Source organism: Ischnura elegans, chromosome 1 (genome assembly GCF_921293095.1).
Source record: "Ischnura elegans chromosome 1, ioIscEleg1.1, whole genome shotgun sequence".
NCBI classification, from domain to species: Eukaryota; Metazoa; Arthropoda; class Insecta; order Odonata; family Coenagrionidae; genus Ischnura; species Ischnura elegans.
The window spans coordinates 131,443,934-131,456,768 of record NC_060246.1 but is presented as its reverse complement, the minus strand read 5'-3'; the positions used below and the strand labels follow the sequence as shown (position 1 = coordinate 131,456,768).

General features: G+C 34.4%; 1 protein-coding gene across 1 annotated transcript in view; it reads right to left on the bottom strand.

The window, feature by feature from the left end:
• The window catches only part of LOC124169976 (dynein axonemal heavy chain 3), a 227,678-nt gene that overhangs the window by 21,629 nt on the left and 193,214 nt on the right, over window positions 1-12,835 (bottom strand). Inside the window, exons 53-62 of the mRNA XM_046548676.1 lie at window positions 12,049-12,285; window positions 11,236-11,427; window positions 10,987-11,148; window positions 5,540-5,676; window positions 2,597-2,771; window positions 2,314-2,520; window positions 2,014-2,221; window positions 1,682-1,932; window positions 832-989; window positions 548-707 (exon numbers count right to left, since the gene is read on the bottom strand). Of these exons, the coding sequence (XP_046404632.1) occupies window positions 548-707; window positions 832-989; window positions 1,682-1,932; window positions 2,014-2,221; window positions 2,314-2,520; window positions 2,597-2,771; window positions 5,540-5,676; window positions 10,987-11,148; window positions 11,236-11,427; window positions 12,049-12,285 (1,887 nt within the window). The remainder of the gene's footprint in view (window positions 1-547; window positions 708-831; window positions 990-1,681; window positions 1,933-2,013; window positions 2,222-2,313; window positions 2,521-2,596; window positions 2,772-5,539; window positions 5,677-10,986; window positions 11,149-11,235; window positions 11,428-12,048; window positions 12,286-12,835) is intronic.

The window sequence follows — 12,835 nt, the reverse complement described above, 5'->3', positions numbered from 1 at the left end:
CTCACTACATACTTATAAAATTTCAGGGCAAGATACCTGGTTTGGGCCCCCCCAATATTTTTTGTAAGTCGGCATGCGTGGATTTATTATCTAGCATGAGCTGCACAATTTATATTTTATGGTATTAAACATTGTGCATATTCTGCATTCATTTCTCTTCAAGGATGTTGTTATAAAAATATTGCGGAAGGTGGGAATGTCGTTCAAATTTCCCTCTTGCTGATACAATAGAAAATACCGAAACTCAATATCCAAACTGCAGCGAAAGTGGTGCTGCTCAATTCTTTGCAATACTTTTGAATCCGACTGTACATATGAAACTGGCATATTAAATACAAGTGTATATAACATATGATTCAGTTGTAGTTTGAAATTCTGGAACAATTACATATAATCCCATGAGCTATTCAACCAAACTAAGATACAATTAGACGATTAAAAATTAATAGCCAAGGAAATAAATTTGACTTAAAATAATATATTGATAAAAACTTGTCCTAGATTTTATGACTGCACAATCAATGAGAAAAGAAGCAAGTGGTATTACCTCCCTAGTTTCATTGATATCTTTTGAAATATCAGCATTTTCATGTAAGCCATATACCTCTGGGGGAGTAATCAATGGAAGTGTTTTTATGAATTCAATGCAACCATCTACAGTCGTATCAGGGGGCAAATGATAAATTTCAATTTCTGAAAATGAATAGCTGGAATAAAGCAACTTTTATTAATATTAAGCTAAAAATTTTAAGTCACACATCATTATTTTCAATAATATTCATAGCTTAAGCCTTTGGATAATTAACAATAAGGCTGAAAATTAATACATACTTAGGGTTTTCTATCAACTCCGGGGTGTATACAATGGAGAGTAAAGATAGTAACAAGCGCCGGTCTTTGTCATCAGTAACTCTTCCACCATAATTGCATTCTCCAGTTAAGTATGCAAGTGCCTCAAAAGGTATTTCATCATAGTCATTAAGGAACATCTGAAAATAAAGATGATTGGTTCCAAAGATAAAGGAATACATATACCCATTGTAATTACTGGTACAAGGACTTCCCCATTTTCACTGTTGGTTTGTATTTTATATTTTTATTAACCTAACAACATAAGTAGTTGCGATGGCGGTAATAATTTAAAATTTGCTGCAACAGCTTCTTACACTTTTTTTACAGTTATGAATCATTAGAAAATTTTTGAATACGGTACTCTGTGAGTGCATACTTCACCCGTAAACAAAATATTTGCGGTGTGTAGCCATGACAACATAAGTAGTACATTAACTTTGTCCTAAAACTTTTGAAAGTGACTGTGCAAACCAACAGTGAAAACCAGATCCAGTACGGAAATGTTTTTGGTAAAATTTATGTGTGAAAGATTTGGGTTGAAAAATCAGCTAATGTAACTTTGAGTTGACTAGTGACATCTTAGTCTAATAAGTTATAAATATTGTAATTCTAAGATTAGATATTATTTAAAAAATTTATCATTTATTATCAATAAATTATGAAGTAATAATTTCAACTTGATTTCTGTTCCATGAACCTTTTGCATGATCACAATGTATGCATGTTCAGAAGTAATGCTGTAGTGGGAATTTTGGCACATGCACTAATAATTTTCCATGAAAAATATTTACCACTTGAATTTGAAACATTTTTCTCATAAGAATTTTACCTGTAGCTGCATGACACTTATTCGTAGATCAGATTCATTGAATTCATAGGGAATATTCCATCCAAGAGGTCCAAAGTTTCTTCTTTCCTGAACCAATGCATGAAAAAAACATAGACCAAAAAGCAAATATTGCCATTCCTTTACTTTACCACAAGCATTAAAGAACTTCTCATCTGAAATAGGATCATTCATGTACGACCTCATGAGATTAGACTTCATCCCCTTGGGAGGTTCATTGGTCATTTTTACACCTGAAAAAAATTAAAAGAAAAATAATAAGATAATTCCCTGAGGCTTTGATAAATCAAAAAGGAAAAATAGTTTCTGTGTACCATTTTGAAGGATTGAAACTGGAAAAGCACCCGAAGGATAGCTTGTCAACCAAATGCGAAATCTTTCATGAGTTGTCTCTGGTACAATAGCATCTTCACATACTTTTTCTAAACTTCCCATCCAACTTTCTGCTAAATGACAGTTCTGCAAAACCACCCAGTGTCCAAGTGCCACAGCTTTGTATATCATATCTTCAGCAATGGGACCCTGATGTCCAATAGCAATGCCTCATTATACAACTTGCCAAGCTAGGCACATAATTGAAAATAAAATATTAGAATACACAGAAGCAAACAAACCTGACCCTGACCCAATGAAATGGTTTGGATCATTTCAGATGAAATTCCTTTGCTTGCAGCAAATTTCATGAGGCTAGCCATTGGGTCAGCACCCGGAGACAGAATAAATATCAATGGGGTGCAGCAATTAGAATCACTGTATGCCCCCTCCAAATCAAAAGGTGGAGGCTCAATAAAAGATTTGGACATATTGAGAGAAATGAAATCCTGCAAAAAAGGCAGGTGTCAGTGCAATTTAAAATTCAAGGACAGTTACTTCATATGCAATGTTCAATGGTCATACCTGTACAGCAGGAACAATTTTGTCTGGCCTCAAAGACTTGAGAATGACTAATTTCATTAATCCACTAATGCCCTTGTATGGTTCTGGAAATGTTGCTGTCTGAGGACTAGGTGATGAATAAAATTCCTTCCATTCTGCAGTGTGCTTTGACAAACTCAGTCTAAACTCTTCCAGGCTTTAGAAGAAAATAATATTCATAATTTTTAAAAACCTGGCTGAGGAATAAAATTATTTGCCTTGACCAGGACTGAAGCCCAGATCCCCAAAATTTGCACCAATTGCTCAACCACTAAGGCCACCAAGGTATCTTCTCCCTTGGCGGTGGTGTATGTTGCCAGACAAAGTATCACATGGGAAAGTCATAAGACCTAACACCCTTGACTCTATGAATGCTGCACTGACCCAATAACGGTGAAATGTTTTTTTCTCTAAATCTCTAAAAATTCAACTGAATTCCCGAAAATTCAATTGAATTTCCATATATTCAATTGAAAATACAAATATTCAATTGAATTTGAAGAAAAGATTCAATTGAATTTTCAAATATTCAATTGAATTCACAAATATTCAATTTAATTCCCAAATATACAATTGAATTCACAAATATTCAATTGAAAATCTCAATATTCAATTACATTCACCCTCAAGGTCTCTGCTGGAATTCATTATCACAAATATAACGAACTACCACTGATGGCTAATGAAGTGATCACGTAAATTAAAAATACTACTATCACGACTTTTATGTACGTTAAATCCTTACTTCTCTTATAAATACATAGTGGGCATAGTGCATGCACCTACCAAGGGAAGATAGCTAACAACAACAATGCCGATACCGTTATCCCATTATTCATGATTACGTGCACCTGGTTGACTGAACTGTGGTTAAGTTTTTGCTGCTGGAGAAAACATTTATTATATCAGTATTATTTAACCTGTGCTAAATCCCCACAACGTTGAGTAAGGTCATTAGTGTGTCTCTCCAGTGATATAGTGAAAGTCTTGATGTGATTGTTGTGATTTAGAGTGTTCATTTAGTAATTTATCGTTTGCCATCAGGTTTTTGATCGATTAATAATATTTGTATTTAACAAAAAAGCATATTTATTTAACATAATTATGCTTATGTGCGTTACATCACTGACAGGACACTACAAGCATTGTCACAATAGTGTGTATCACGCAGGTTTGTTTGTGTGAAGTGAAATCCCCATGTTCTTTTATAAATATGAGTGACATGTTTCTGTTGGGAAACACGTTTTATGTTGGCTTAATGCATTACCAGAATTATATTCACTAGTAATCTGAAGAAGTCTTTCCTAGGTAAAGATGTGTGAGATATTTGTTGGTGTAGTTGTTATCGCTATAATCACCACTGAACTTTTGCTTTTCGATAACAATTCGACATTGTTGGAACTGGTGAAAGTTGTGGTTACAGTAGTGCTGTAGTTGGGCCAGTTCGGGCCGGTACGGCGTACCCCCTAAAATCCAAACTCGTTATAAGCGTACCAGATAAACTACCTTTTTAAATCTGTAAAAAAAATAGCACTACAGTAAATTTTACAATGGATTTCAGCAAGAAAAATCGGAAATGATTATGTACTTGTTCAGAGTTATCTTGTGGCACAACTTGGAACTAGTATAAGAGTTTGAGTTTGACATTTCAATCGTGGCCAGATGTATAATACATGGTCAGCTGTCGGCAATTTTTGGTGAGTACCGCTTAAATTTTTTTCCCAACTACAGCACTGGGTTATAGTGTTGTGGTTCTGTTAATATCACAAAGATTTCGCTCTAAGATGACTATTCAAGATTGTTAGAACTGATAAAATATGATGTAGTTCTTCTGATAATCACGGCAAAACTGTACCTATAGCTTTTCGATAACTATTCCAGATTGTTAGAGGTGATGGAAGATGTGGAAATACAATTAAAGTTTTTATGACACCGCTTCAAAAAAGATTTCAACTGTAATTTCTGTTTACATATTTTATTTATTTCAAATTCGGGATTTGTGAAATTTAGATTTTAAGCATATACTACCTTATAAATTTACCATATTGAATAAAATTGTATATTTGAGACCTTTTCAATTGAACCTTTCAATTGGTAAAGTGACAAATTTCAATTGCATTTTTTTCAGTTGAAAATTTACAATTGAATATTTTCCAATAGGGCATATGTAATTTGAAATTCACTCTCTTAAAATATGTGTTAATAGTATTTGCAACATAACTAACATACATGCACGTCATCTGGGATTTCGCATTGCTTCAGTATGTCTATTTTTAATAGTTACTGATTGTGTCATTGTGATTTATTTGGCCATAAACCTATTTTGCAATAAAATAAGCACACATGCTAATGCTTATACTACACTGAATAAGTACTCTGGAGAAGATCATGAAAGAAACATTAGAAATAGATCACAGCAAAATTGTTGCAGCTAGAAATGCATGTTGCCTCGCCGGTGTGGAAGAGATTATGGAAAGATTCAAGTGTCTCTGAGTGTTCGCTAAATTATAAAAGAATTGGGCCTTCATCCTACAGGGTAACTTTTCATAAATATACAGATGCGGAAGATTCAAGAGAAAGATCATAAACACTATCATTTTTCAGGTCTCAGGCAGTGGCGTAGCCAGGGGGTCTGGGGGACCCCCAAATATAAAAAAAACCCCAAAATATAAAAACACAATTACATACTTTGCTTCATAAAAGAAAATAAAATATTGAAAAATCATGAAATTACAAAAGATTCATTTGACAAATTAAGTTTTTTATTATGAAAAGTGTTTAAATTAGTTTAAAACCCTCTACTTAGTACATATGTTCAATGGTGTCAGGCTCAACTACTTAGTACATATTTACTATGTTTTTCAAAAATTTTCCCCCTAATTTCGCCCCCCCCCCCCCAGAACAAAATTCCTGAAAGACACTTACCCTTTGACAGAAGATGCTTTCACAACCTCAGTCCAAGATTTATCTGTTAGCCAACTGTGGTCAGGGTTGGGATAAGGATTCTCAAGAGCTACTCCTCCAGTCAAGAAGAATGCCCAAGCCTCTTCAGGTAAAAGACCCTGTGGAATTTCAGTACTAAACTTAACCATTGACACCATATGAGCTTCCATAAATACGCGCACTCAGGACAATCATGGGTACACCAAGAAGAGATACAAGTCGACCACTTCTGTTGAGCTGGAGCTTCTCACAGTACCATGCCTCTACATATTTAAATTGTGTGAATTAATTAAGCTCAACCTCCACAGACTAAAGACAAATCAAGAGATCCATCATCACCTAACTAAGTCATGTTCATATGTGCACATAACACTCCACGAACAAAAACTGACCTCCAAAAGCCCCATAGCTATGGGCTCAAAGGTGTATAATCTACTCCCCACCAACTCAGATGTATCACCTCATTGAAAAGATAGAAAGTGGACTTTAAAAGATATCTAGTGGGGAAAAGTTTCTACAGTTGATAAGGGTACTATAACAACCCTTAACTTTTCACAAATATCTGTGTATGTCACTTTTCATGATATGTTTCACTTATGTTCATTGTTTAGTGTTATGATAATTGTTCATTATGTTATGTAAATTGCTTGGAATTATATACAGTAAAACTTTGATTTTATGCAGTTGGAGGGACCAAAATATGGGCACTGTGTAAATTCAAAGTGTGTAAAATCAAGAGTTGGTATTGAGGAGGAGTAAAGTTTTCAGGATAAAAATTGCGTCCTTTATTATTAGAACACTTAGTCAAACACTTTTGTAAAGCTCTGATATATGGGGATGTATAAAAACAATTTCTTTTTTATTCTATCACTCATTTTGGTTGAAAATATCTTTGATTTTACTTTGTTGCAAATCCTTCTCAAATATTTTATTCGCAACTGCCTCTAATGCATTAATGTTTTCAATATAACCTTCACTAATCTCTGGATGTGCGTTGCAAAATTGCGACTGAAGGCTCCTTTAATATCACTATGGGAAGGATTAACAAGCACTGCATCACTGTCATCCATTACATTACTCTCTTCTTCAAGCTCTAAAGCTGGTGCGTTGTTCAATTCTACCCTCACTGTTTCTTCATTTGCAGCCAAGTCTTCATCTATATCATAGAAGGTAATTGATTAAACAGCTGGGTTTATTGGGCAAACTTGATTGAACGGTTCAAGTTCGTTAGCACGTAGATCCTATGATGAAGGACTAATATGGTCTCCTCAGACATACATGTATTGTCATCTACCTCCCCGTAACCTGCTGATAATCAGCAGTTTTTAATATTTTCCTTCGAAACATTGTTCCATGCTTGAGATTCTCTTCTGACAGCATGCAGGAGTCCAAGGAGCTGCCTCTAAGATGCTTTTGCCATTATTCTAATGAAATGATATAAAAACATGCACATATTCAAAATAAAATAATGTGACATTGTATTTTATCTTATCTATGTTGTGTACCTATGTGATGTTGGAGAAGGTAGCTGCAACACATAATCTTAAAGTTTTACATACATGGTTCCCACGTCCAAAGGCTGTGTCTTGCTCATGGTGTTGAGTTCTAAAATTAATAATTTAACATTCTTCAGCTCAAGGCCGTCCACTTTATGAACAGTAGCATTTTCAACAATTAGCAGTACATTTTGATTTTCTCCAGCACATTTCCGCTCAACATACAGACCTTGTTGCCTAAAAAGTTCCATAAACAATCATACATGCTAATTTGGATGATACTTTACTGGCAGTGGAAATTTTTTCGATATTTTTAAAGCAGCTCGGCTTAAGAGCTTTACCAATGACAACACATTTCAATTTGTTGCTACCATCTTGGTTTGTGGTGAGAAGCACTGCCAGGCGTTCCTTGCTTCTTTGTGCTCCATGACATTTCTTTCGTTTGTGATGCATTGTTCTGTCAAGAAGAGCTTTCCAGAAGAGACCTGTTTCATCCATATTACATCGGCCTTATGGTGCAAAGGATTCAATGATTGACTCATTAATTTGATGCCACTTGCTAACCAAGTTATCATCTACTTTCCCTTCTCCACATTCACCATGGTAGCTAATGTTTTAACTCTTTTTGAAATTGCCCAACCATCTCATAGAGCCCTAGTGTGAGGTCCAAATTTCTTGCCTTCTCTTGCATAATTAGACTATCAATAGGGAGTTTGTTTTGGCAGCAATCACTAAAATAGCAAACAATGTCTCTACAATGTCTTTACAAGCAGTAAACTTGAGGCAAAAATAAAAAAAAAGCAAGGAATTAAAATAGCAAACTTTGCTGGCACAAAACTAAAGTTTTCTCCTCTGTATGCTTTCGATTTGTGGCAAAAATCAGTGATCGATTGCGTCGCGGCTGTGTCTTTGATGGAGAATAGTCGTCTATCGATAGGTCCTCACTCTAAGGAGAGTAAAAAAGAAAGAGCGGCAAGCACTATCACTTATTTTGCGCAATCATATGCAATTACCATACAGAACAAATGAAGCAATTACGTGGGAACATGATTTGGAGCAACATGGTTTGTAAATAGTAAGCTCCATCGCTGCTATCATTCTAGCTTTGTTCGATGCTTACTGTAATACAATACCTATGTTTTGATTCAGTCCATTGAACCCTACAGTAGGCAGTGTTATTCTTTGCGAAACTAGACGGTAAGTAGATGAATTTGAGGTCAGAATTATCTTCAATACTGAGTTTGTCCTGCGCGATGTCAGAAGACGACTGCGTAAAATCAAAATTAGCGGCCTCCTTGGGGCTCAGGTTATGCAGTGCAATATCAAAAAACTGCATAAAATAAAGAAAAGATATAAAATCGAAGTTTTGCCATTGCAATTCCCTATGCTTTCCGGCCGGTCTTGAGTGTCACTGCGTAAAAAAGAGACTTGATGTAAAATCAAAGGGCGTAAAACAAAGTTTTACTGTATTTTGCTTGCTTAACTTCTATGGCTAGTCCTACATTTATGTAATGTATAACACTGTAACATATGATCTTCTGGACAAATAAAAATATTATATATTATAATAGCAACAAATTTTAAAGAGATGAGGAATTAATATCCACTTTGACTAATGCAAGGTGTGGCATATAATTTTCCAATTTTTTGTAACTTCAATATAAGTCTCCAAATGGTGTTGAGAGTAAATAACCTACAAATTAGCTGGGCTTTATAACATTAAGTATGGATGAATTAAATTCTATTTCATTGACATGAATAATAAAAATAATTTACAGCAGTAACTCAGAGAGGTAGACTTTCAGAGCAGAAATTCGAAATGTGGCTGTATTCCAGACAAAATACTTTTGCCTAGAATACAGCCTCACACCCCACAATAAACGAAAGTCCAGGTGCTCCGAGACCACAGTCAGTTGTTAGGCACTGCATAGTGCCAAATGCCAAATCCCATCCATTCCCATAAAAGCTGATGCATATGCATCCAACTAAAAAATCTAGAAATCCTTGGTACAATAATGAACTTCATGAGCTTGTGATGGAACTGCTTGCCTCCTATTGCTCCTACAGGTCTAGTGAGTGCATGGTGAATACGGAGTCTCATGTAAAGTTAAGGAAGCATTATTATAACTCAGTAAAGATTGCTAAAAGAAAGGCATTTCAGGGCTATTCATAGAGTTCAAACAACAAAAACAAGGCTTTGTGGAAGGTAATCAATTCTAAAGTAAGCAAAACTAAAGGTAACAAAACTTTCGAGTTCACTTCAGAAGAGGCAAAGGATTACTTTATTGAATCCATGGAAAAAATCATATCTACTGTTGGTTGTACTCTATCATTGGCATGAATAGAATTGATACTTTCATAAGCAATCTTCCCCTTAATAACCTGAATTTTAAATGGAAATCCATCACTCCTCGTGATATTATAAATACAGCTAAGAATATGAAAAAATCATTTAGGAGGGACATTTATGATCTATCTAATTCACTTGTAATAGACACTATTGAATTCACTGTTGAGCCTTTGACTGCTCCCTTCAATTGTGGTCTTTTAAGGGTTCCCCAATCAATTAATATTATTTAGAACAGTTCCTACACATAAAAAAGGTGACAAAGACAATATCTCCAATTATAGACCAATATCTATTGTTCCAATACTGGGAAAGGTATTTGAAACTTTGATAAAGAACCAAATATATGAATTTTCAACCAAAAGTTGAATTAAAATTAATGCAGTCTTATTTAACAGATAGGAAACAATTGGTGGATGTAAATGGGAACAGATCTGCAACTCATTCAATAAAATATGGAGTGCCTCAAGGCTCAGTCCTTGGCCCTCTATTATTTATCATCATGATTAATGACTTACCAGCTAACGAGGCATCACAGTGTGTTCTTTATGCTGATGACACAACTCTTGTACAAAAGGGCAATAATTTAAGTGATGCAATTGCGCAAAGGGATAGTGTCCTAATGCAGGCACTTGACTGGTTTAATAGTAATGGTCTTGTCTTGAACATGGACAAAACTCAAAAACTGATGTGCAGTCTCAATGTAAAAAATACCAATGTTGTACATGTACTAGGGCTCGAGATTGACTCACAACTAAAATGGGATATCCATATTAATTGTATTTGTACAAAGTTAAGTAAGGCAATTTACATGTTAAGAAAACTGAAATCCCTGATTCCCATTGAGTATCTAAGGTCTCAGTACTTCTCATTCTTTCAGAGTCATATAAACTATCGCATTGAAATTTGGGGGCATGCTTCTTCTGTCAAACAAGTACTGCTCCAAAAAAGAGCAATAAGGATTATTGGTAATGCTAACCCACGTGATCATTGTAAGCCACTTTTTTCACAGCTGGACATCATGTATGTTTACAGCTTGTATGTTTTTAGAGAACTCTACTTTGTCAAAGACAATCTTGACTGTTATACGCATAGATCTAATGTTCACAACTATTGTAAGAGGAACAGAAACAATTTGAACATTGAATATTGCAGGTTGTCTTTAAATTATAACTCGTTCCATAAAGTCAATATCAGGTTATTCAACAGGTTACCAGCCCTTATTAAAGACGAAAATGTTGCTATCTTTAAAAGGAGATTAAGGGTTTGGCCCTTGCGATATCCCCTTTACTCTATAGATGAGTACTTTGAATGTAATTTTAATGATATTTGATTGTGAAATGTGTTTGTACACAGAATGTATTTTTATACATTTGTAATTTGTATTGGACGACACCTAATATAGTTTACACCATTTCTCAAGGTGAATAAAATTATTATTATTATTATTAATGATTTTTCCAAATGAGGCCAAAACGATCTCATAAGACAGATCTCAAGGGATCTCATACAGATACAGAGTTACTTGTAACCGGCTTAGTTAAGTCTATGACAATTATTGCTAAAAGAGGTTTTAATGAACATACCTTAGAATCCATAATTCCAGCACATAGAACAAATGAAAATATTAGTTTATGTTTTTCAAATAATGAGCGACAAACATTTTCATAGATACTCTTTGTGAAATAAGTATTCAAATTATCAAGTCGAATATTCAACTTCTCTGATGGCTCACTATTTATGATAGACTGAAAAATAATAAATGACATCAGGAAAATAAACTTGTTTCAAAACCTCACAAGAACAAAGTTTATGGTAATGATTAAACTAATCACCTGGACGTATAAATGAATAAACCACACCAGCGAATATTGGTACATTGGATCAATGTTTGCAAGCTCAGATATGCAGAAAAATAGCACAGAAGAATGATGAGAGACTGGCTTGTATTCATCACGAGCATGATCTATTTCAACTTCAGTTTTAGCAGCCACTTCCTGTTTTGCTTGTATATCCTCAGAGAGGACCTAGAGAACAAAAATTCAAATTAATGTCATAGCATCCGTAAAACCAAACCAAAGAAGATCATTAAATCATTTATGAAGGTCAAATGAATATTTTTTTAAAGTAAAGAGGACCTAGAGTACAAAAATTCAAATTAATGTCATAACTTCCGTAAAACCAAACCAAAGATGATCATTAAATCATATATGAAGGTCAAATGAATATTTTTTTACAGAAATATCGACGATGGTGACCCCACATCTCCTGCATGAATTTGAATGGAATGGCCCCGCAATATTTCTGTATCCTAACCATTGTAAGAATTGTAATTGTAAGAAAATATACTTTGACGGATCAGCCAATTTACGAAAGTAAATTGACGTTCTGGAGGTGGATTTATTATCTAGCAAGAGCTGCAAAATTTATATGGTAATAAACATTGCACATATCCCACATACACTTCCTTTTAATGACGTTGTAATGATAATATTGCGAGCGATGGGAATATTGTTCAAATTTCCCTCCCACTGGTAAATAGAAAATACCAAAACTAAATTTCCAGACTGCGGTGAAAGTGATGCCGCTTCATTCGTTGCAATACTTTTAAATCCGACTGTACATTCAACTAACTTGAAGTAACTTACCTTAGAAGATGACAGAATTTGTAGAGCTGTTTCATCCTCAAGGATGTTTCCTTCAGATGTAGATAAGACTTCAAGTATTTTATCCTCAATTTCTTTCAGCATTTTTTTATTGGTAGCACTTTCAATTATCAATTCGTTTTTCTTCTCTTCCAAATCTGGCCTCTCCTTGGCCACTAGTATACCAAGGAGCTGATCTTGAAGTCCCAACTGTGTAATCATGAAATTCAGTAATGTTACCTGAAAGGTGAAGAAACATGAGTGATCAAATCAATGTACTCCATGTTCATCATGAAAGATTGAGTCATGGAAAAAAACTTACGGATGTTTTTAATTCTAGTTAATAAAAATTACAGCTATGAAAATATGTTAGTATTTTTAAACTAATAATTACAAACCTACAGTGTGATAACATGTGAACCCTGTATTAGAGCACCAAATTTGCTTTTTAAAGGATTTATGCCAAGGTAATAGTAAGCTAATATAAGACAACAAATAAATGAAAAACAATGAAATATGTAACATAAATGTGGAATGGAGGAGGATTTTTATGGCGCTTTTAGTTTAATTATTAGTCATTGAGTATAGAGAAAAAAAATAATGGGCTCTCACTTTCAGTTGATTCAATTTTTTACGACGATGCAAAAGAATAGCAGAAAAAACACTTTGAAGATAGTTAGCCACTTGATAGTAACTGGGTAATAAAAAAAAAGCACTCTCCCGATTATCCTGGGTATTGATGGGGAGAGACGGCAAGAATAATCGGAAAACACAAACTTTCACTTAAATG